Consider the following 21,626-nt stretch of genomic DNA (forward strand, 5'->3'; position numbering starts at 1 on the left):
TGGCGGCGGGGGAGACCCCGCAGCGCCCGCCAGGGGTCACAGCCGCCGGCAGCGGGATGCGGCGGCGGCCGCAGCTCCTTGGCCCTACCTAACAAGCCTGCCCCTGGCGTGCCCCTGCCCTGCAGGCTGTGCAACTCCTGCCACTGCAAGATGTACCGCCTGAAGCGCAAGGCGGCGGAGGCAGAGATGCGGCTGCTGGCCGCCAACAGCGCCGGCAACAGCGGCGGCTCGCCGCGGCGGCCGCGCCTGCGCCGGCGCACGGCGGCTGCGGCGGCGGCGGCTGCGGCCGCGGCGGGCGAGGACGCGTCCGACACCGGCAGCCGCAGCGCGGTTGTGGACCAGCAGCCGGCACAGCAGGTGCAGGAGGCGGAGCAGACGGCAAGGCAGCAGCCGCGGCAGGAGGGGGCGCGCAAGCAGCAGCAGGCGCAGCAGCAGCAGCAGCAGCAGGCGCAGGCGCAGCTGACCGACACGGCATCCCACCACGGCGCCCCGCTGCCCACGCCCCTGCAGCACGCGGTGGCAACGCCCACAGCGCACCAGGCAAGCCCCCCATTTGCCTCCCATGCTCCGCTGGCGATGCCCTTCCATGCCCCGCCCTGCAGCGCCATGCCCCGCATGCGCCAGGGCAGCCCCTTGCCGCCGCCTCCACCAACGCCCATCGCGCACCCCAACCCTGCTGCAGGCCGCGGGCCAGCCCCCGCAGCAGCAGCGCCACCAGCAGCAGCAGCTGATGCTGGCCGACCTGCAGCTGAAGGTGCTGGAGGATGCGGGCATCTCGGGCCACCCCCACACCCTGGCCGCGACCCTGCAGAGCGCTCACAGGGCGCAGGCGGCCACCCCGCTGTGCACGCAGCGGTGAGCGCCCGGCCCGCTGCCGCCGGCTGCTGCACACGCGCCGCTCGCCCTTGGCTGGCCCCCTGATCTGTCGCTGTATGAGTATGAGTGCAGCGCCACGCCTCCCTGCGTCCCGGAGGTCTGCCAAGACGCCCCGCTGACCGCCCGCTGTGCCCGCTGTGCCTGCTGTACCTGCTGCGCCTGCTGCAGTGCGGTGCTGGCCCTGCTGCCGCGCATGAAGCTGCACCTGGCCAGCGACCCGCTGGGGATGGAGCATGACGTGTCGTGCCTGCTGGAGGCGGTGACGCCCGGGGCGGTACCGCCGGAGCAGGAAGCCGACTCGCAGGCGCCGCAGGCGCCGCACCAGCCGCAGGCGCGGCCGCGGTGGCCGGCCACGGCCGGCGGCGCGGCGGTGCGGCTGACGGTGTTTGCGGCGGCGGGGGCTGTGCCGTGCTGGCACGAAGGCCCCGCAGAGGCCAGCATCAGCCTTGGCTTCAACCCGCTCACCAAGGCCCTTTCCTGGTCTGTGCCCGCCTTCAGCCTGCGCTTCCCGGGGCCCACCTGCCCGCAAGTCGACCTGTTCACAGGCGAGCCGCGCAGCGCGCACAGGGCGTACCGCCCCTGCCGGTACCGCCCCTGTCCGCCCGCCAGCCCGCATCCAGCCCTGCACCTCCAGCCCCGCAGCTCCACGCTCTTTGAAACCAACCTCCTGTGCCATGCCTGATTCCTTGCAGCGGTACACCAGTACATCCACTCCAGCCGGGCAGCCGGGCTGGACCAATGCATCCTCTCCCTGGGCCCGCCCCCCAACGGTAGCACCCCGCCAGCGCCTGCCCCGGCGCAGGCGCCCTCCGCGGCAGCACGCCCTAAGGCAGCAGCGGGCGTGGCCGCGGCCACTGCAGCAGCCAAGCCCAAGCCCAAGGCCCGGGCCAAGCCGGCCAAGCCGCGGGCCGCGCCTCCGCCCAAGCAGGCCAAGCCGCTGCCGCTTCCGAGGCTGGCAGTGCCGCCGGCTGCGGCGGCTGCTGCGGCGGCGGTGGCGGCCGACAACGATGCTGCCCCGTCCCTGCGCACACCCTCCCAGGGAGTGCACCAGCTGCAGCCGCAGCCGCCGTCCATCAACTCGCCCGAGGCCGCCCCCGACGCCAGCGAGTTCCTGTTTGGCGACCTGGCGGGGCACGAGGGCGAGCACTGGCACCACCCGGAGCAGCACGCGCATGGCGTGGGGCTGGCGGGCGGCGGCCGGGGCGCGTTGGCCTCCTGCCTGGGCCTGCCAGACGTCTCGCTGGACTGCCCCCTGCTGTTTGACGACAGCGCCATCTTCGATCCCACCTGCTTCGACTCGATCTTTGCTGGCATCTGAGGCACTCCTCCCTGCCTGCCTAGGCCTCTCCCCCGCTTGCCCCGCCTGGGGGCCCTCACAAAGCACCGCTTGCCATCCCCCTCCGCTCCCGAGCGCTCTGCCCGCCCCGATGGGCGCTCCAGCCTGCCGTGCGTCCCTCCTGCTGCCGCCCCGAAAGGGGCGCAACATGTTTGAACGAGCTCCTGCCTGCGGTGCCGCAGAGGCACCGGGCGCTGCCGCACAGGCAGCTTCCTTGCACAGCAGAACCCCCCGTCAACGCCCCAAACGACCCCTGTATGTACCCGCGTACCTATCCTCTCTCCCCAGTAGTAAGAACGTCGCCTTTTATCCCCTACCTCTACCTGGATGCTTCACGTATCCCCCGATGCCCTGATTTGCCCCGATTTGTACATTCGAAGCTTTCCCACCTTGTCCTCCCAATGCATGTGTGTGTGCACGATCTGTGTCAAACCCACTTCTTTGTCTGCACGTCTGATCCCTTCCACCCTGCTACGGCGCCCCGTGGCCCCCGTCCCCCAAGCGTCCCACCTGGCAGTGACGGGGCCCTGCCGCTGTGGGCTACATTGGCTGCGAGCAGGCGGCGGACATGCATTCCGACGTTGGTTCAGAGCATGTCTCCCCCTCCTCCAGCAGCCTCTCTCTGCCACCCTCCCCTCTTTTGTTTCCCCCTCCCTGGACCCGGCACCCTCCCACGTCCTCCCGCACCAGCTGTCAGCCGAGCTGACAATTTTTGCCTTGACTGGAACCCTGACCCTTGACGGGGCCGCAGGACGCTGCACAGCTGCTGCCCCATGCACAGAACTCCCCAAATAGAAACACCCTTCTTAAACCCAGGCCCACCAGCCGCTCGACATGCATCCTTGATTGTAAGCTTGATTGTAAGAGCACATGCCTCGTCAAATGCTGGGCACAGGCGTGCACCTGCGCGGCATGGGTGGCGTCGCCTGCCAGCGGTGCGGCGGCAAATGTCGGTGCGCATCCACTCGCCTGCAGGCACCTCAGACACCCCCCCAAACCCCTTACCCTGCAACCATGGCAGCAGTTGGCGTTGCAGGCAGCAGCCTGTGGTGCCGTCGACTCAGCATGCTGAGCTCTCTGAACCGGCATGCAGAGCCCCGCATTGCTGTGGCAGAGGCCGATACAATGCCATGCTACTGCACTTGCTCTGCTCTGGGAACTCTGCCTGGTTGCAACTGCACCCATGCCAAGGGGCAGACCAAAACAAGCGCAGTCGTCGTTGTCATTTTGTGACTCAGCATTCGCCATTCAAGCATTTTCCTATGCGCACGGATCATCAGGCGCGCGTTTCTTTAGAAGCGGGCGCCGTACTTCTGATTGTACCTTGGCCGCCGCCAAACAAACAATCCGCGCTCTGGGGCTCCCAAAGGCACATCCGCATAACCTAAACACCGCCATTCGCGCCCTGAGGCTGCCAAGAGGCGCGGGGCTGCAACCATCGGCGCATGCATTAACTGGGCGTGGTCCAAAGGTTCCAGGCGCGGCGACTCAATCTCTCCTGCTCCAGGGAAGTCAACGCAGGCGAATGCAGAAGCGGGCAGGTAAGCCGGCCAAGCCGGGCGGTGCCAAGCCCGGCGGCGGCGGCAAGAAGGGCGGCGGCGGCGGCGGCAACAATGGCATGGCGCCCAGCCCGGCGGCTGCGATGCGCGGCCAGCAGGCGGGCGTGGTGCGCGTCTATGTGGAGACCAGCCTGCAGACCAAGCTTCTGATGGCGGTGCCGCACGCGTCCACCGTGGCGGCGGTCAAAGGTGGGCCTGGTGGCGGCGGGTGCCGCTTGCCGGCGCCGCGTTCAGTGCAGCTCCAGTTGAATGCAGCTCCAGTGGATAGCAATAGCTGCCCACAGCACGTGTTGAATCTCTCTCGACGCACGCACACCAACCCCACCCTCCCTGCGTCCTATTGTGCAGCCGAGGCCGCGCGCCGCCACCAGCTGCAATACCCAGAGCACGGCCAGGTGGCGGTGCAGGCACTGGCGGTGCCGGCCGACGCGCTGGCGGCGCCAGCCGGCGGCGGCAACCCCGCTTTCTTCCCGGCCTTTGACGAGGACGGCATCATTGGTGGGTGCTGCTGGCCCTGCCTGGATACTGGCCTCCTGGGTGCTGCTGGCTGTGGCTGCTGCCTCTGTGCTGTTTCTCCTGGGTGCTGCCTCCTGGGTGCCGCTACGAGTGCCGCCATGCAAGCGGTACCGACAGGCGCCTCAGGCTTCCCTGACCCCTGTTCACCCTTTCTCCTGCCCTGCAGATGTGCTGCCCAACGGAGCCGGCATGGTGCGGCTGGAGTGCCAGCCGTGCCGCGGGCAGAAGCGCTGGCGGGACGCGCCTGCCGCCGCAGCCGCCGCCACCGCCGCCGCGCAGCCGGCAGCCAACCAGGCCGCCGCCAGGCAGCAGCAGCAGCAGCGGCATCCGGCAAAGCAGCAGCAGCAGCAGGCGCAGGCCACTGAGGAGAAGCCCGCTGCAGCGACTGAGGAGCGGCAGCGCAAGCGGCGGCGCCGAGGCTCGGGTGAGTTCCCGCAGCCTGGTGCCGCTGTCTGCATTGCCAGGCCCGATAGTTTTGGCCACCGCGTTGCCAGAACCCATTGCATCACAGTGGATGGGTTCATGGATGGGTGCCTGGTGTTCGCCATTCAGGCGAATAGGGTCTGACCATTCGCTCACCCTGCTTGCCCTTGCTGCAGCAGCGGCTGGCGGCAGCCCCGTCCCTGCCGCCGAGGCCAGCCAGCAGCAGCAGCCCCCGGCTGCCACCCAGGCAGCCAAGAGCGGCGGCAAGCAGCAGAAGGGGCTGCAGCAGGGGGCTTTGGCGGAGGCTGGCGGCAAGAAGGCGAAGCAGGCGCCAGCTGCCGCTGCGCCTGCCCAGCAGGAGCAGAAGGATGAGCGAGGCACGACGGGCGGCAAACAGGAGCGCAAGCGCAAGCAGCAGCAGCAGGCTTCGGATGACGAGCCCTCGCCCAGCCCTGCTGCCGCGCACGCGGCCGAGCAGCAGCAAGGCGCTGCTGCCAAGAAGAAGCGGAGGCGCAGCAAGGGCGCGACCGCTGTGGCGCCCCCCTCGCCTCCGTCCGCCCCTGCTGCTCGTCCTGCTGCAAAGGCGGCGACAGAGCCTGCACAGGAGGCTGGCGAACCAGCGAGCGGCAAGAAGCGGCGGAAGAAGAAAGGCAAGCAGGTGGTCGCGGCGGAGGCCGCGGCAGCCCTGCTGGCTGTAGTGGAGGACAAGCAGCCCGCAACAGCAGCAGCGCCAGGCACCGAGGCGGCGGCGGGCGCCAAGAAGCAGCGGCGCGGCAAGGACAAGGCGGCCAAGCAGCAGGAGCAGCCGGCTCCCGCCGCCGCGGCACCCGAGGGCGGCCGCCCTCCACAGGGCCTGCGCTGCGGCACCTGCAAGACCTGCACCAACCCCAAGCACAAGAAGGCCTGCCTCAATCGTGAGGTGCGCAGAGTTGTGGGTGGGTGGGGGAGGTGCAGCCGAATCAGCAGAGCCGCTAGCAGCAGATGCAGCAGTAGGGTGACCTCTCGGCGCGGTTGGCATGAGCACCCGCGGCGCCGGCGTGTGACATGGCCCCATCCCTTCTGGCCAGCCTCTCGCGCCCCCCCCGCCGCACCCACTAATTCTCGCCTCTGATCGCAGCTTAATGCTGCTGCCCCTGGCGCAGGCGCTGGCAGCAAAGGCCGCCGAGGCGGCGGCCGCTGAGGTGGCGGCCGCTGAGGCGGCAGCTGCGCCGCGCTCCTCAGGCGAGCGCAGCGTGCGGGTGGCTGCCAGGCAGCAGGCCGCCGCTTGCGGCGCCACTGCCAGCAGCAGCAGCAGCGAGGAGACCGAGGACAGCAGCAGTAGCGGTGATGAGGAGGATAGCAGCAGTAGCAGTAGTGACGACAGCGCCAGCAGAAGTGAGGCGCAGGAGGAGGAGGAGGAGCAGCAGCAGGAGCAGCAGCTTCCACCGCCAGCAGCGGCAGTGGTGGCCGCTGCGGCCACCGCACCAACATCAGCAGGCAGTGAGCATAGCAGCAGCAGCAGTGACAGCAGCAGTAGCGAACACAATAGCAGCAGCAGTAGCGACGATGATGAGGAGGAGGAGGAGCCGGCTGCCGCAGCTGCTGTGCCCGCGCCAGCGCCAGCGCCCAAGGAGGGCACTAGTGAAGAGAGCAGCAGCAGCAGCGAGGAGGAGGAGGAGGAGGAGGAGGAAGAGGCAAAGCAGGTGAAAGCCGCTGCTGCACCAACCGCGGCGGCAGCGGGTAAAACGCAGAAACCTGCTGAGGACAGCAGCAGCAGCAGCAGCAGCAGTGACGAGGAGGAGGAGGAGGACAGCAGCAGTGACGACAGCAGCAGTGGCGACAGCAGCAGCAGCGAAGAGGAGGATGGAGACGAGGGAGGCGGCGCGCCGCCCCCTGCCGCGCAAAAGCAGCCCCAGCCGCCAGCGGCCCCGGCGGTCGCGGCGGCCGGCGGCGGCGCCAGCAGCAGCAGCAGCGAAAGCGGCAGCGAGGACAGCAGCAGTAGCTCGGACGAGAAAGATGGGAAAGATAGCGGCTGCAGCAGCAGCGAGGAGGAGGAGGAGGAGGACAAGCACAATGGACGGCAGGGCCCTTCCGCCGCCACTGCCGCTGCAGCCAAGCCGGCAGATGCGACGGAGGCAGCCGCCCCACAGCCTGCCGAAAAGGAGGAGAGCAGCAGCAGCAGCGAGGAGGAGGAGGAGGAGGATGGGGAGGGAGGGAGCAGCAGCGAGCCCAAAGACAGCCAGGAGACGGTCGCCAGCGAGCTTGCCACCTCAGATGTGCGCCGCCAGCTGGTGCTGAGTACGCCGCTGGTGAGGCCCCGCCTGCCTGCCGCTTGCCGCTGGCGGTGTGCTTGCTGGCAGCCGGCTGGGTGCCGCACGGTGGGCTGTGCCTCGAGCCCGCCTGCCGTGCCTGCTAGCTAGGCGTGTGCTTGGCAGCCTGGGCTTCAGTGTACTGACTGGCTTCTCTGTGCTGACCCGTGGGGCGCCGCCCTGTGCCTGCTGCAGGATGGCCTGCGGTCTCCCGCAGGGCCAGCACCCGTCCCTCCTGCAGCAGCAGATGCCGCCCAGACGGGCCCAGAGGAGGCTTCGGTGCCCGGCGGCGGTGCAGCCGGTGGCCATGGTGGAGGGAGCGACAGCAGCAGCGAGGAGGAAAGCAGGGATGGCGCGAGCGGCAGCAGCAGCAGCAGCAGTGAGGAGGAGGACGAAGAGGAGACGCCGCAGCAGGCTGCAGACACGTCGGCTTCTGCGCACCCGGAGCGCGCAGCCGCCACCCAGCCTGAGGGCGAGTCTGCAGGCAGCGCATCTGCCGGTGGTGCAGCCCCTAGGGTAGTCGGGAGGGAGGCCCCCGCCCCCGCAGCCGCCCATGCCGCCGCAGCTTCGCCTGAGGCCAGCGGCAGCGGCAGCGACAGCAGCAGCAGCGAAGAGGAGGATGGGGAAGATGGGGAGGATGGCAGCAAGGCGGAGGCTCTGGCAGTGGCAGCGGCAGGCGCGGCTGCCGCGAGCGGCGGCAGCTCGAGCTCCGAGGAGGAGGAGAGCGGCAGCAGCTCCGAGGAAGCCAGCAGCAGCAGCGAAGAAGAGGAGGAGGGCTCTGAGGGCGGCAGCGGCTCTCAGGAGGAGGCAGAGGAGGCGGAGGGGGAGGAGGGTGCGTCTGGCGGCAGCCAGCCGCAGAGCAGCGCCGACCGGGTGAGCCGCGGCGGCGTTCCCTGGCATGGCGCGCTGCCCGCCCGCCTATTGCTGCTGTCCCGCCTCGCGGGAGTCCCGGCGCGTGCCAAGGCTAGCTGCCGTACCTCGCGTCCTGCATGCTATGCTCCTGATGCGTGGCTGACCCACACCCGTGCTTACTGCGCTGGCCCCTGCAGGAGGTCATCGCCCGCTTCCACAAAGCCCCGGCCATGCTGACGCAGCTGCTGGGCGCGGTGACGGGCAGCGCACGCAGAGCGGCGCAGGTGGCACCCGCCGCCACCGCCGGAGCGGTGCCCACAGCGGCTGCTGCACCCGTGCCTGAGGCAGGCATCGCAGCAGCCCCGGGCGCGGCGGCAGACCTGCAGCGCATGGATGGCAGCAGCGAGGTCACGCTGCCGCTCGACGAAGCAGAGGCGCCGGCGGCAGCTGCCAGGGACGCTCCCGGGGCGCAGCCCACCCCGCAGCCCGCCGCCGCCCAGCAGCACGAGCCGGCGCCAGCGCCGGCGCAGCTGGAGGAAGCCGCCGCGCCGGCCGCGGCCCCCGCCTCCCAGCCCAACGCCGCGCTGGCGGCCCTGGATGTGATGGAGGCAGCCGCGGCCGCGGAGACGGCGGCGGCCGATGCTGCAGCTCGCGCCGCGCGCAGCTTCGCCTGGCAGCAGCCGGCAGAGGCGCACACGCACATCAAGAACTTGCAGGTGCGCCGCTTGGCCCGCTGAGCTGCCCGGGGTGCCCAGGCTGGGGCCTTACAGCCGGGGGCTTTGGATCTCCGCGTGCATTTGGTACCCTTCTGAGGAGCCAGCCGGACAACAACACGTGTGCACCTATGTGCTCCCCTCTGCGCCGCGCTTGCTTAGCATACCGCCGCCAACCTGTGAACACGCTGTCCCGCCGCCGCCGCTGCCGCTGCAGAAGCTGGTGAGGAGCATGGTGAAGGAGTGTGTGGACGACGAGCGGAAGGCGGCGGGGCAGCTGCCGTCCACCACACAGAACTTGTACAAGGCCAATAAGCAGCCGGACTGGTGGCCGCCTGGCGTGCCGGTGAGCCTGCCGGGGCCGCCTCGTGGCCTGGCACAGCGGCTTGCTTGCGGTGCCGCCCCTGAGCAAAGGCGTCCAATCGCGCGGAGCGGGCTAGCGTGCCTGCAAGGGGTGGCTGCCTGGATGGAGCAGCACAGGTGCTGGGCTGCTGCCGACCTCCCACTGCCCACCGTTGCACCGCTGACCGGCCCCTTTTGCCCCGCCGGCCTCCCGCAAGCGCAGTGGGGCTCCCGAGCGTGTGAGGCGAAGGACCGGTGCCTCCAGATATATGGCGCCTCCCGCAAGGTGCTGGCTGCCATTCACGACATGCAGCTGCAGTGAGGCGCTCCGGCATGGCGCCCCAGAGCGAGCGGCTCCAGGCGGCGGCTGCGGCGCCTTGGCCGGCCCAACTGGGCTGTGATTCCTGCGTTTTTTTCCTCTTCTGTTCAACCTGTTCTCGCTCATTTCTGTCGCTGGACCCGACTTGTGTGCTGTGATCCCCACATCCTCTGTGTAAACCACAGAACTGGTGCATGGGCCGCGCTAGGCATGCGGCGCCGCCGCCAGCCAGGCGCCGGGCATCAAATGCCAGCCACCAGCACAACTGGGCCCGTCATTTGTCGCCATGTCGCGTGTGGTCCAGTATGCCAGGAGGGTGCAGCCCCTCCTGCGCTCCCCGCCCGACAGTCTTGAGCAAGCGTTGCGGCTGTGGCAAGCTGCCTGTGAATTGATGGATGAATTGCGGGGCAACGAGGAGTGGCCGACGGCAGCAGCCAGGTGAGCGCGCAGGCACCTGCGAGTGCCCAGCGACGATGCAGCCGCCCGCGAGGACGGGTTTCCTCCACGTACAGCCCCTCTCGTGTGCCCTGCAGCGCGCTGTCCGCCTTGATCGGTCCGCTGTCCCACTTCAGCACCGCGCTGGCGGCTGCGCTCCCTGCCGCCGTCCACTTGGCCGCCACCTGTGGGCCGCTGGCGGCCCCCACCAAAACAAGCCTCCTGGCATGCGCCTCGGCGGCGACGGTGCTCACCGTGCTGCTGCGCGCCGTGGATGGCGGCAGGGTGCGGCTGTCGGAGGCGGACGCGCTGCGGCTGGGGGCGGCGGGCATCACGCCGCTGCACACGCTTCCCGCGCTGATGCATGTGGCCTTAGTGGGGTGCGACCTGGCGACGCGGGGCAACCTGGACCCCTTTGTCAACCATTTCGAGTGCTGCTGCGATGCCGTGGTGAATCTGGCGGCAGATGATGCTACAGTACGACATGGCTACAGCAAGGCCGGGTGCGGCCAGCACGAGGCTGCGTCCCGCACACTCTAAGCCGCCGGGCCTACACGCCTCCCTGTCCTGCCTTCCTGCAGATGACAATCTTCCGCTCGTGCTCTTCTACTCCTGGGGCGAAGTGCTGCAGCCCGAGACCCAGGCGTGGGAGGCGGTGCAGTCCTCGGAGGCGGCCCTGCAGGCGAAGCTCGCCCAGCTGCTGACAGACTGCTTGGCGGCCGCGGGCCGCGCAGACGTGCAGGGCGCGCCCGCCAGGTACAGGCTGTGCCTGGGCCTGCTGGGCCTGCCCTGCCTGCGCCGCACGCGGCAGCAGCGGGACGCCTGGGACGCGGCGCTGCGCGCGACAGCCGGCCTGCTGCGCCTCCTGCCGGAGGCGGTCCCGGCCATGCCGCCCGCCGAGGGCACGCAGCTGGTCATCGTGGCGATCGACACTCTGGCCATCCTCCTGCAAGACGTAGGCGCCGAGCAGGCCTCGGCAGAGGCGGCCCGCCAGGCCCAGCTGCGTATGGCCGCCGCCGCGGTGCGCCAGCTGGGCGGCGGCGCGCTGCAAGACGTCCTGCGCCTGCTGGCCTGCGCGGCGGCGGCCGCGCCCGGGGCCTCGCCCGCGGGCTCGGCGGAGCTGCAGGCTGCGGCGCAGCTGCTGTGGACCACCTACCAGCCTGGGTTCCAAGACTTTATGCTCGATCTGGCGAAGGGCCTGAAGTGAGCTGCAACTGCCGCCTGCATCTGCATTGGCAGCAGGGAGGGAGGGGGAGTGGGGGATTGCATGTGTGCAGCGCCCATGCGGCTGCGGCAGATCAGCAGTGCGCCTGCGACTGCGCTGCTTCTGCTTCCATCCGCTGACCCTTGGCTGCCCCGTCCCTCGCTGCCGCAGCTGCCTCCACCGGCACTTTGCCACGCCTGGTCCGCTCGACAGCAACGCCGACTGCGCCGCATTTTCTGGTCGCTGACGTCAGCATGTTCACTGCCAGAACGTTGGCCTTTGTGCTGGTCCAAACGAGTGCCTGCGCAAATCCAGCGGCGGCAGACATCCCAGCAGAAGAGGCAGCCATGCCGGCGGCATTCCATCTCGCCATGGCCGCATGCAAGCTTGAGTGGGGCACGTCGGCCGCGGCGGGCGGTGCCGCAACCAGCAGCACACCTCCCGGCCTCTCCGTCCTTCCACCTCTCAAGCATGCAGTCCTTACTCCTCTGCACGGCGTCTTCCTGGCGCCTGTGCCCAGCTGCGTGCACAGGCTGAGCGTGCTGGCGGTGCCTCCGTCGGAGGCGACCAGGTGGTCCACAACAGCTAGGTAAGGGGTTTGCCCTTGCTGGCTTCCATTCCTGTCGGGCGTACCGCTGGAGTGCCCGCCCATCTCCCACGCGCTGCTGGCCGCTACCTGCAGGCGGCTGCAGTGCCTGGCTGTGTGTTACCTGGAGGCCCTGGCAGCACACCCAGGGCTGCTGGACGCACAACCAGGGCTGCCGGAGATTAATGTCAACGTTTCCCAACACTTCACGATGCTCAGATGTTTGCTGTCCAGCCCCGCCCGCGCCGACCTGCTCTTGGCCAACCATGCCGGCCCCCTGGCGCTGCTGGCGGCGGCAGAGGGCATCCTGTGCTTGGTGAGCCCGCGGCTGCGCAGGAGAGCAGCCGCTGTCGCCCTGCCTGCGCTGCGCGCCGCCGGCTGCGCTGGAGCTCACGCATGGAACCGCTGCCACTGGCGCGCGCCCTTCCCTGCTCTTCTCCGCAGCCTCGCCTCTCCCCGTGCCAGTGTGCCACCCGGGCCGTCATCTCAATAGGGCAGCTGCTGGGCACGTGGCCGCACCTGGCGCCCCTGCTGCTCCAGCGGCGCTCGCTGCTGCGCCTGCTGTGCCAGCTGGGCGCCAAGCCGCCGGCGGAGATCGACCGCGCCTACCCCGTCGCTGATCCCGATATGTACCAGGTTTGGCAGGGAGCGGCTGCTGACGTGGCGGTGCACGCCGACCCTAGGGCAGGGCTGCGCGGGGAAGCCCCGTGCAAGAGGCTGCCCCCCTGGAAACATGCCTGCCTTGTGAGCCCTGCGCCTGCAGACGACCAGCGATATGCTGCAGGCGGTGTTCGTGCAGCTGGCGGCCTGCGTGAAGGAGAGCGGCGGCGGCGGCGGCGGTGGCGGCATCGGCGAGCGACCTGCGCCGCTCAGCCGGCAGCAGGAGCAGCAGCAGGAGCAGGAGCAGGGGGCTGCAGCGGAGACGACCGCCGTGGCCGCCCTGCGCCGGTGCGACCCCGAGCGCATGGGCCGCGCTGAGCTGGCACGCCTCCTGCTGGCCTATGCCGACAGCGACAGCTGCATGCCCCTGCCAGAGGCCCCCATGACGCCTGAGGTTGCGGTGCAGCGAGCCCGAGCCCTGGCGCTGCGCAGCTGCGCCAACCCGCGGTGCACCAACCTGTCCGGTCCCAGCGAGGCGGCGCTGCGGGGGCGGCGCTGCGGCGGGTGCGGCGTGGTGCGGTACTGCAGCGAGGCGTGCAGCCACGCAGACTGGCGGGCGGGCCACCGAGCGGCGTGCCGCCTGCTGCTGCGGCAGCAGCAGGAGGCCGGCTCGGAAGGCGCTCCTCGGCCTGCTGGCTAGGCCCTCCCATGCTGCAAGTTCACGGCTTGCGCTGCTGCGATGACGCAGTCATGGGATCTGACAATAAGTTCATGGTGTTGTGCGGAGCAGTGTTACACCGGTGTTGCTTGCATCCCCTCACTCGGCACATGTAGCTGTGTCACAGTCTCTCAGTGGCATGCTGAGCTCCCTCAGGCCTGGCCGGCAGCCGGCGGCGCAGCCTGGGCATGCATCGGGCAGCCAGACGGCACCACCTGCTGCCGCTGCTGCTGCCCCGGCCCTGCCGCCGCGGCGGCCGCTGCGGCTGGGGCAGCCGGTGCTGCTGCGGCAGCCGCGCGCTGCTGCTGGGCCGCAGCGCTGCGCTCCATGCTCTGCCGCATCTCCTGCGCCACCACCAGGAAGAAGCTGCAGGGAAGCCGGCCGGGGGCAGCCAGAAGGGCATGTGCAGAGCGGGCCGGTCACAAGCACGGCTGCGGCTGCGGCGGCGACAGGCAGGCTCGGGGAAGCGCCACAGAAGCTGCCTGGCAGCTGCAGCCGGCCCTTCCCATCAAGGCAGCGCAGCGCAGCCTCCGCCCGCCCCACGCACACAGACACGCATCATGCGCAGCGACGTGCGGCGGCGGCGCACCATGTGTGCCTGAAGTAGGCGTGCAGCCGCTGGCGGGAGTCGGCATCCACCTCTGGTACCGCCGCCAGCGCTGCACTAGGGAGCCGCAGGGAAGCAGTGGGGGCGCGTGTTGGTTGGCGGGCGGGGCAGCAGCGCGGGCAGCAGGCAGGCGGGCAGGCTGCAGCAGCCAGGCAGCTGGCACTCGGTGGGACACAGCAGGCGGGCGGGTGGGCCACGCCAGGCCTCTCTGTCTCTTCCTCTCTGGCCAGCCAGCTGGCATGCCTCCAGTCATGGGGTTTGCTCCAACGCACTATCCAGTGGCTAGGGGGCCGCCCACCTGCATCCATGTGCATCATCCAGCGCTCCGCCGTCGCCTCGGAGCAGTCGTGTGGGGCATGGCGCCGAGGGAGGGCGGGGTGGCCTGCGGCAGGAACACGGCGCCGGGCAGGCGCGTCTGCTTGGCGGTCTGCCGGGCCGCAGGCGGCGGCGCACGCGGCAGCAGCTGGCAGCGCTACCTGGCCCCTACCGTCCCAGGCCCACGGCCACCACCCAAACCCTCCAGGCCCAAGCCTGCCGCTGCTCCGCCGCCCGTGAGCTGCCGGAGCCAGCCGGCATCCAGCGCCATCCTCACCCTTCCGCTGCGAGTAGAGCGGCGGGCCCCCAAAGCGCTGCACAAGAAACTCGAAGTTGTTGCGTATGGCGGTCTCCTTGGGGGAGTGCGCAAACACGGCGCTGCAGGGGAGGGTGGCGTGGAGGCATGCGGCGTGACGGCATGCCGGCAGCCTGCCTGGGGCGTGCGGCCGCCGCGCAGGCCCCCCTGATGCCTCCGGCCCTGGGGAGCCAGCCCTCCTCCCAATCATCCATTGGTTGGCCAAATCATAAAGCTTAAACTCACTGAAAAGATGGGTCTGGGTCTGCATAGACTCTGTCGTAGAACTCTCGGGACAGCGAGAGGAAGACCTCCTGCCCCAGCCGCTCCACCAAGTTGACCTGGTCCACCGCAAAGGCCTCGTGCAGGCTGATGCCCGCACGCCGCGCCGCCAGCTCCGGCGGAGACACCTGCGGCAAAGCGAGGGGGGGCGGGGCAGCCAGCGTCGGCAGCGGCAGCGGCGTGCATGGCGGCGGCGGCGGCGGGCGTGGGCAGCGGCGCACCATCATGGTCGCGGAGCAGGCCTGGCGACGGGATGAGCGCGGGCGTGCGAGAGAGGTGGCTGGGCGAGCTACTGCGAGCTGCCGGGCCGCAACCCGCAGCATTGCCTGTCGGAAGTGAGAGCTAGTTTACCCCAAGCGCGCAGGGGCTGTGTGACTCAGTGCATTCGCTTGAATGCGCAGCGCGAGAGCCGACGGGTGGGCGCCGCGCGATTATCAAGTTGGGTCTACGTCGCCTTCAGTCTGGCTGCACTTGGCTTGCTTGTGCTTGTGTGGGCTTAAAGTCTGGTAAAGCAAGAACTAGCTTGCAACATAGACTCCCCGCCGAAACGGGACGGGAACCGGGCGAAAGCAGAGAAAGCAATAAAACAGGGGTGGAGCAAGGCGACATGCAACGCAAGCAGCTGACAGGGCACGCATCGAAACGTGTGTATGACTGGCAAAGTGGCATGGCGCATTGGGGAGAAACGCAACGGTACGGGAGCATGGGCTGGCCAAACGGCAGTGCGGAACGCTAGGTCACTAGAAAAGCAGGGAAAGGCGCACTATGTATGCAATGAGGGCAGCCCCGGCTCGGGGCCGTTGAGAAAGCAGTGGGCGGGAGGGGGCGAGGCCCCGGTGTGGGTGGGCCCCATCGAGGGGGGATGGGGCGCGCAAGCGGCCAGATGGGGCGGGGCGCGGGCGGCAGTGGAGTCCTGCGGCTGGGTGGGATATAGGGCAATGAGCGTTGAGCAGTGTGCGATGAGCAATGAGCAATGAGCAGTGAGCAGCCCCTCCCTAAACAAAGTGAAGCGCAGGACGGGGTCCGGTGGATGGGAGGCAAGGAAACGCGGGGGGTTGCCACGTGCGCTACCGCCGCCGCCGCAGGCAGCACCCCTGCGGCGGCGGCAGCGGCAGCAAGCCGTGGACCCAAACGCCGTGCCGCCGCCGCCGCAGGCAGCACCCCTGCGACGGCGGCGGCAGCAAGCCGTGGACCGAAACGCCGTGCCGCCGAGTCCCGTGGCTGTGGCCTTCTGGCAGGAAACTACGGCCGCAGCTCGGCAGCACGGGGGCGTCGCAGCGTGCCGCCGCCGCCGCGCTGCCCCCCGGGCACGGCGGCGGCGGCGGCGGCAGCAAGCTTGGGGCCAAACGCCGTGCCGCCGAGTCCCGTGGCTTGCGACCGTAGACCGTGGGCCGGAAACTGCGGCCGCAGCTCGGCGGCACGTGGTTCTGTTCAAATCGCCAAGCGTGCAGCAGCGCCGAACCACGCTTCCCGGCCTCGGCGCATGCCTTCAGGGGCCCCCTATCGCTGGGCACACCCCTCCAACACCGAACATGCGCCCGGGGGGGGGAGGGCGGCCCGGGCTGCCCAGGCCAAAGTGGGCCGCCCTCGAGCAAGAGGCGGCCGGTCTGTGTGCTGAATGAAGCTTTGTAGGCTAGTAATGATTACTAATGTCCTATACCATTTTTGCAAGGAGCACCACAGGAGCTGTGCAAAGCTTGCTGATGCACACAGGTGGATGGGCGAAGAGGGCCAAGGGCCCCATTCACCAAGGTGGGCGCTGGCGCCATAAGTATTTGCACATGTGCATGCCCGCCGCCGCCTCTCACTCAATCGGGATCCAGGTCTGCGCAGACAGCAGGCAGCAGCCTTCTCTTCGGGGACGCCCAACACGCAAGGGAGTTCCGCAATCGATCAGTCCACTGCAAACGCCGACAGGGCAGCCGCCGCCGCAACCCACCGCCATGATGCGCCTGACCGGCTCCACGGCGCACTCGGGCAGGCTGCTCTCCAGAGCGGTCCAATCGCACTGCTGCTGCACGCCACGGTGGCAGGGGGATGTCGGTACAGCCGGTGCCATCGCGCAGGCCAGCCTTGAACTACTTGAGACGGCGCAGGACAACCAGCATCTGCGCAGAGCGCCTCACCGGAGGGGTCTGGCCGAGGATGCGGCGGCACTCAAACCAGACCGGCGCCGTGCTCTCGGCGCCGGCGGCGCCCGCCACCGGCCCGAACTGGCACTTGGCCTGCGGGGGCACGGCAGGGCAGCGGGACAGCGGGACAGGCGCGCCGGCCCGCATGAACGCCCGGGTGTCCGTCCAGGCACCAGCCCTGCTGGCGACCTCCAACTCTCCGCAGTGCACCGCAGTTCCAGCGCACCTCATCATCGCCAGCCACATCCGTGTCCAGCTCGCACTGCAGGCATAGGGACACGGGAGGGGAAAGCGGCCCGCCAGCGGTGGTCACAGGCAGCCCCTGAGGCTGAGGCTTGTGCATCAGGTTGAAGTAGCAGTCTGAGATGCTCTTTACGTGGCGGCAGCATGTGCATGGCACATCGCCCGGTACCCAGTGCCAGGCGGCGACAGACCCTCAGCCTGTAGGTGGCGTCGCATACGGTGCAAGTGATCTCATCCCCCTCCCACTCATTGCCGGCAGACGTCGAGGGCGAGCACTGCGAGCAGTCGCAGGCGGGCGGCGGGCAAGCGGGCCTCACACATCGCTGCATCCGAGTCGGTTGAGACCAGGTAGCTGCCAGCTAGTTCCTGCTCAGCAGGCTGGAGTCAGGCAGGCAGGCAGCAGGCTGGCAGCAGCCGTCCGTGGCACGCAGCCGCTGCTCGCCTCCTGGGGCACGCCGCTGGGATCGATCCAGGAGGCGGGGTCCTCTGCCTGCACCGGGCAGGCGGCGGCACACCCCGGCGGCGGTCGGCGCAGCGGCAGGCGGCGTGGCATGAGCAGCCTGCCTGGCTTGGCCCTGTCGGCAGGTCGCTGGCTGTGCTCCTCCCTGGCCTGCATGCCCTGGCCTGTGCAGCTCCCGTTCGACCTGGAGTAAGGTGCGGCCTTGGACTGTGGCGGCCAGCAGCAGGCAGACGGCCCAGGCCACGGTTCGAGAGCCTGCCATTGTATCTGTGCCTTTCACGCTGAGGAACGACTGAAAGGTGTTGGGTTTTGAGGTCGCAGGCCCCCACGGCATGCAACAACCTGAGGTATTCGTGCCTGCTACCTGGCGCTCAAGATCACATGTGACAACTTCATTACAATCCGTCACCGTTCCGGCGGGACGCGCCTGCCCTGTGCACATTCATTTGAGCGGCGTGTAAGGGAGACACAGAACAAACAGCAGTGGCCTGCTTGAGGAAAACGCTAAACAACACCAGCCAGCGCTGAGCAACGCCAGGGTTCATTGCATCAGGGCATCCACTTTCATGCCCAGCTGAGCTTGCTGCCGCTCACTCCACAGGATTCCAGGTCTGCACACAGTTGCCACATGTGCAAGCAGCGGCGGAGAAGTTGGGGGCAGGCGGCACAGCAGGGCGAGAAGCCGCCCGGCTGCACCATGCGCCACCGGCGGGCGCACAGGACCGCAGGCGCAGCAGCAGAGGCACGGCGGCAGGAGCTGGCAGCAGCGCTCACCGCCAGGATGCGCCTGACCGGCTCCTAGGCGCAGCCGGGCAGGTCGCGCTGGAGCTTGGGCCAGTCGCACTGCAGCTGCAGCCAAGGAGAGGCGCCCACAGCGGGGCAGGGTTGTGAGCAGCCAGCGCCTCCAATGGTTGGCACCGGCTATGCACACTGACACCTTGGTAGCAGGCACGCAGGGCCAGGCGCCAGCCAGGCCACAGATCTCCGCCTGGGCATGCGTGCCGCAGTGTGCGGGAGGTGCCGTCGTGCCAGCCTGGCACCAGCTCAGCTCACCGGCGGCTTCTTCGAGTTGTCCAGCACGCAGTCAAACTCCTGGTCGTTGCTGACGGCCTGGGCCAGCCCCGCGCGGTCAAACTTGCACTTGGCCTGCGGCAGGAGGCGGCGGCAGAGGCGGCGGCAGAGGCAGGGGCGGCACGCGGCAGCATCGGCGGCGCGGGCGGTGAGGCTTGCTGCCGCAGCCGGGGTGCGAGCAAGGTGCAGCAGGAGAGGGAATGGGCAGGGCAGGGGGGGACACAGGGCCTAGCTGCAGCCCTGGCGCCCAGCTGCAGCCCTGGCGCCCCCGTGCCGCTCTGGGTGGAAAGCGTGGCGGGCGCCGCTCACCGAGTCGTCCCCGGCAATGTCTGTGTCAAGGTCGCACTGCGGGCAGCGCGAGGCGCAGCAGTGGGAGGTGCAGCGCCGAATGAGAACGTCCGTCGTCGCTCCGATGGGTACGGTGCGTGCGCGGTGAGAGGCGAGCCGCTGGCAGGCGCATGCCTTGGCGCCCCCCCGGCAATGCACCCCCCGACCGACCAGACCTTCAGCTGCCAGTCGTTGTTGCACACGTGGCACTCAATCTCATCGCCGGCCCATTGGTTGCCGGCAAAGAGGGAGCCGGTGCACTGCAGGCGGGGCACAGCAGCAGCGGCGCCGCCCGGCGCGTGAAGGAGGGACTTGTGTCAAGTTTCACCGGTGCAGGGAGCCCCGTCGAGCCCAATGCCAGCGTGGCAGACAGCCGGCTTGCCTCTGGGGGAGTGCCGCTGGGGTCGATCCAGGAGGCTGGGTCCTCGAGGTCGGTCTGCACAGCGGCAAACCACGCGGCGGGCGACGCGCGGCGAGGCGGGCAGAGTTGGTGGCAGTACCTTTGCAGGCGGCGCCTGCAGCCCTGCTGCACCCTACTGTGTGCTAGTAGCTCCCAGGCGGCTTGGGGTGCCCTAAGCTGGACAGGAGCGGTGTGGGGGTCCGCGGCGGCGAGCGCTTGGACGCCCCAACCCAGCTCCCAGGCTCAGCAGCCTCCTCCCAAGGCCTCAGCGTCACCTGGACCACACTCTACGGCCCACCTGGAGCAGCTGGCGGCCGTGGCAGAGCGTGGCAGCCAGGGCCAGCAGCAGGCACACCACCAGGGAACTGCGGGAGGCCATGGCGAGTTGTGGCAGGCAGTCAGAAACAAAGCAGCAGAGTGACCTCCTACACGTGCAGAGCAGGCGATGGCTGACAAGGCCGCCTGCCTTTCTTTCTTTTCCTCAGATGCCGTTGACCCCCAGTTTTGGATCCAGGCAGTACATCGCATGGCACCTCAGGATGACTGTTGCCTGCAACGAACTGTGGCGGGAGGCAGGCGGCACTATCCCGCAGCCCCGCCTGGCCTCGACCTCCTCACGGCGCTTGCTTCAGATTAACGAGCTGCTGCATGAATTTCTTCGTTCATAACTTTTCCACGGATGACGTGCACTCCCTCTTTTAAATCAGGCCCATCTCTGTGCAGGCACCTTGCTGCCCACGTGAGGCCGCCAAGCGCCTTCACCGTGCCTGTTCTTAGACATGCCAGACATGCAGACCTCCATTATGTGTTGAAGATACATTTCATAATTGCAGGCCGCCTTTCAACCTACAGTTCCGGGGCTAAGAGCGCGGATTGGTGGGGGGATCTAGCCGCCATTCGCCGCCAACAGTGACGCCAGCGAGGACGGCTCCAGCTGTTTGTGAAACCCAAGCTGGGGGCGCTCCGTCGCGTGCTTCGACACTTGCTAGCAATCCGCACGGCATCAGCGGCACAGCTATGCCGCGAGGGGCAGTGGCCGAGGGCCTAGCATCGTTTGCCATGGTGCTGGGTACCGTGGCGCTGCTGGCGACGGCTGCCACCGCATGTGGGTGTCTCTAGGGTTGTATGGTCCGCCCACGCTTGCGATTTGTCTCCTGAACGAAACCCCGACCCGCCCAACTCCCGCAGGCTGGCTCCTGCTATTCCATTTCGCGCTGAAGAAGCTTCCGCCGGTGCAGGAGGCGCTAGGGCTCAAGTGCGCTGGGATTGGCCTGGGCACTGCATCGCCGCCTGCCGCCCCGCCGCCCCCGTCACCACTGCCGCCACCGCTCTTCACCTGCAACACCTCTGGCCGTGATTGTCCCTCCCCTGCAGGAAGCGGGACAAGCCCTCGCTGGCTGAGAAGCGGCATGAGATAGAGGCGCTCAAGGTGCGTGCAGCTGTGGCGGCGCACCTTGGGGTCACCTTCACCTCTACCTGCCCAACCCGTCTAGACCCGCCTCTTCGACGCCAGCTGCTGATGCGGGCCCGCCGCTCCCTGCAGGCGCAGCACCGGGCCAGCATGAACCAGCGCGGCAGCAGCGGCAGCATGCAGCCCACTCTATCTCAGGGGGATCGTGGAGTGCGCATACGGCGGTGATGCACAGCCAAGCGCGGCGCACGCGTTCTGTTTTTCTCATGGCGTTCCGATCACACAGCTGCATGAAGCGCGACAGGCATGCATTGGTACCTGCTTGGCGGTGTGAGCACGCCCAGAGAATTGCCACCATGCCTGCCTGTCCTGTCGCTCACCGCCGTGAGGCCCTGCTTTGTGCTAGCTTGCTTGACCCCCAGCCCCCGCTTCGAGCCGTTCTGTCCAGCCCCCTCAGCGGAGCCTCAACTTCCACATCTCTGGCTTTGACAAGGAGGCGGTGGCTCCGCTCAGGGGGATGGACAGGACGGCATAAAGCGGGGGCTGGGGGTCCGCCCTAACGAAGCAACCTGGCACAAAGCAGGGCCTGCCGGCGGTGAAAAGGCGGCGGAAGCGGGCATGATGAACCTTGTATAGGCGTGTTCACACTGTCAGCAGGCCTACTCCATGCGTGTCCCACATGATGCAGCTGTCTGATCGGAATCTTGCTTCTCATTCTTTTCCCCCGCTTACATTTTCCTGTGCAATGAAGCGGTTGCTAGCAAATTGGAACCCCTTGCATGAATTGGCAAAAATGCTGTAGCTTTCCTGCAATCCCCGGATCGCTGAAGGGCGGCGGGTATGCCCCCCCAGGCTCCCCCGCTCCGCAGCCACCGCTGCCGCTGCCGTGAGCTTTGCTGCGCCATGCTGGCTTCTGCTCAGCTGCCTGGCGGCTGGGGCTCCTCTCCATCCAAATGAATCCCACGCAGCATCTGCTCTACGGCTGGCGGCTGCACCGGCTGCGGCCCCGCTGCTGCCGCAGCGGCAGAGCCGCCACCAGACGCCGGCTGGCACGCACCCTCAGCTGCTGCTCGGGCGGCCGAAGCAGTCGCCGGCTTCTGCCGGACGGATGCGGCGATGCGTTGCAGGGCAGCGCTGCTCGCAGGCGCCCCGCGCTGCTGCTTACCCACCTGGGCATCCTGCTGCTGCTCAGAGGAGGGAGATGGCTGCCGGGGCAGCTGCCAGGGCTGCCGCGGCGGTTGAGGCGAGGGCTCCGCCCCGCCGCCGTCGCTGCCGCGGGGCCCCGCTCTGCCCTCGCTTGCCCCAGGCACGGCGCC

The 21,626-nt window shown here is 68.8% G+C and overlaps 5 protein-coding genes across 5 annotated transcripts in view; 3 read left to right on the forward strand and 2 right to left on the reverse strand.

The window, feature by feature from the left end:
* Positions 1–3,737: 3,737 nt before the first annotated feature.
* On the forward strand, positions 3,738–9,227 carry CHLNCDRAFT_133778 (hypothetical protein; the record flags this gene model as incomplete). Its single annotated transcript, XM_005847492.1, has 9 exons — positions 3,738–3,960; positions 4,120–4,269; positions 4,454–4,711; positions 4,887–5,629; positions 5,853–6,998; positions 7,194–7,871; positions 8,048–8,566; positions 8,781–8,909; positions 9,129–9,227. The coding sequence occupies 9 exons, from the start codon at positions 3,738–3,740 to the stop codon at positions 9,225–9,227; spliced, it is 3,945 nt and encodes a 1,314-aa protein (XP_005847554.1).
* Positions 9,228–9,615: 388 nt separating this feature from the next.
* Positions 9,616–12,749, forward strand: CHLNCDRAFT_133779 (hypothetical protein; the record flags this gene model as incomplete). The annotated part of the gene is made up of 8 exons (XM_005847493.1): positions 9,616–9,662; positions 9,758–10,136; positions 10,291–10,862; positions 11,035–11,102; positions 11,341–11,434; positions 11,546–11,765; positions 11,915–12,085; positions 12,213–12,749. The coding sequence occupies 8 exons, from the start codon at positions 9,616–9,618 to the stop codon at positions 12,747–12,749; spliced, it is 2,088 nt and encodes a 695-aa protein (XP_005847555.1).
* Positions 12,750–12,919: 170 nt separating this feature from the next.
* On the reverse strand, positions 12,920–14,829 carry CHLNCDRAFT_35393 (hypothetical protein; the record flags this gene model as incomplete). The annotated part of the gene is made up of 6 exons (XM_005847662.1): positions 14,488–14,829; positions 14,231–14,394; positions 13,967–14,067; positions 13,673–13,756; positions 13,357–13,426; positions 12,920–13,133 (listed from the first exon to the last, which is right to left on the reverse strand). The coding sequence occupies exons 1-6, from the start codon at positions 14,587–14,589 to the stop codon at positions 12,920–12,922; spliced, it is 735 nt and encodes a 244-aa protein (XP_005847724.1). The 5' UTR covers positions 14,590–14,829.
* A 5,087-nt stretch (positions 14,830–19,916) lies between these two features.
* Positions 19,917–20,845, forward strand: CHLNCDRAFT_133783 (expressed protein; the record flags this gene model as incomplete). Its single annotated transcript, XM_005847494.1, has 5 exons — positions 19,917–20,004; positions 20,088–20,154; positions 20,274–20,328; positions 20,443–20,520; positions 20,768–20,845. 5 exons carry the CDS (start codon positions 19,917–19,919, stop codon positions 20,843–20,845), a joined length of 366 nt encoding a protein of 121 aa, XP_005847556.1.
* Positions 20,846–21,286: 441 nt separating this feature from the next.
* The window catches only part of CHLNCDRAFT_133784 (hypothetical protein), a gene marked incomplete at both ends in the record, with an annotated part of 5,727 nt that continues 5,387 nt past the window's right edge, over positions 21,287–21,626 (reverse strand). Inside the window, one exon of the mRNA XM_005847663.1 lies at positions 21,287–21,407. Coding sequence (XP_005847725.1) covers positions 21,287–21,407 — 121 coding nt within the window. The remainder of the gene's footprint in view (positions 21,408–21,626) is intronic.

This window comes from Chlorella variabilis (assembly GCF_000147415.1).
Source record: "Chlorella variabilis unplaced genomic scaffold CHLNCscaffold_10, whole genome shotgun sequence".
NCBI lineage: Eukaryota > Viridiplantae > Chlorophyta > Trebouxiophyceae > Chlorellales > Chlorellaceae > Chlorella > Chlorella variabilis.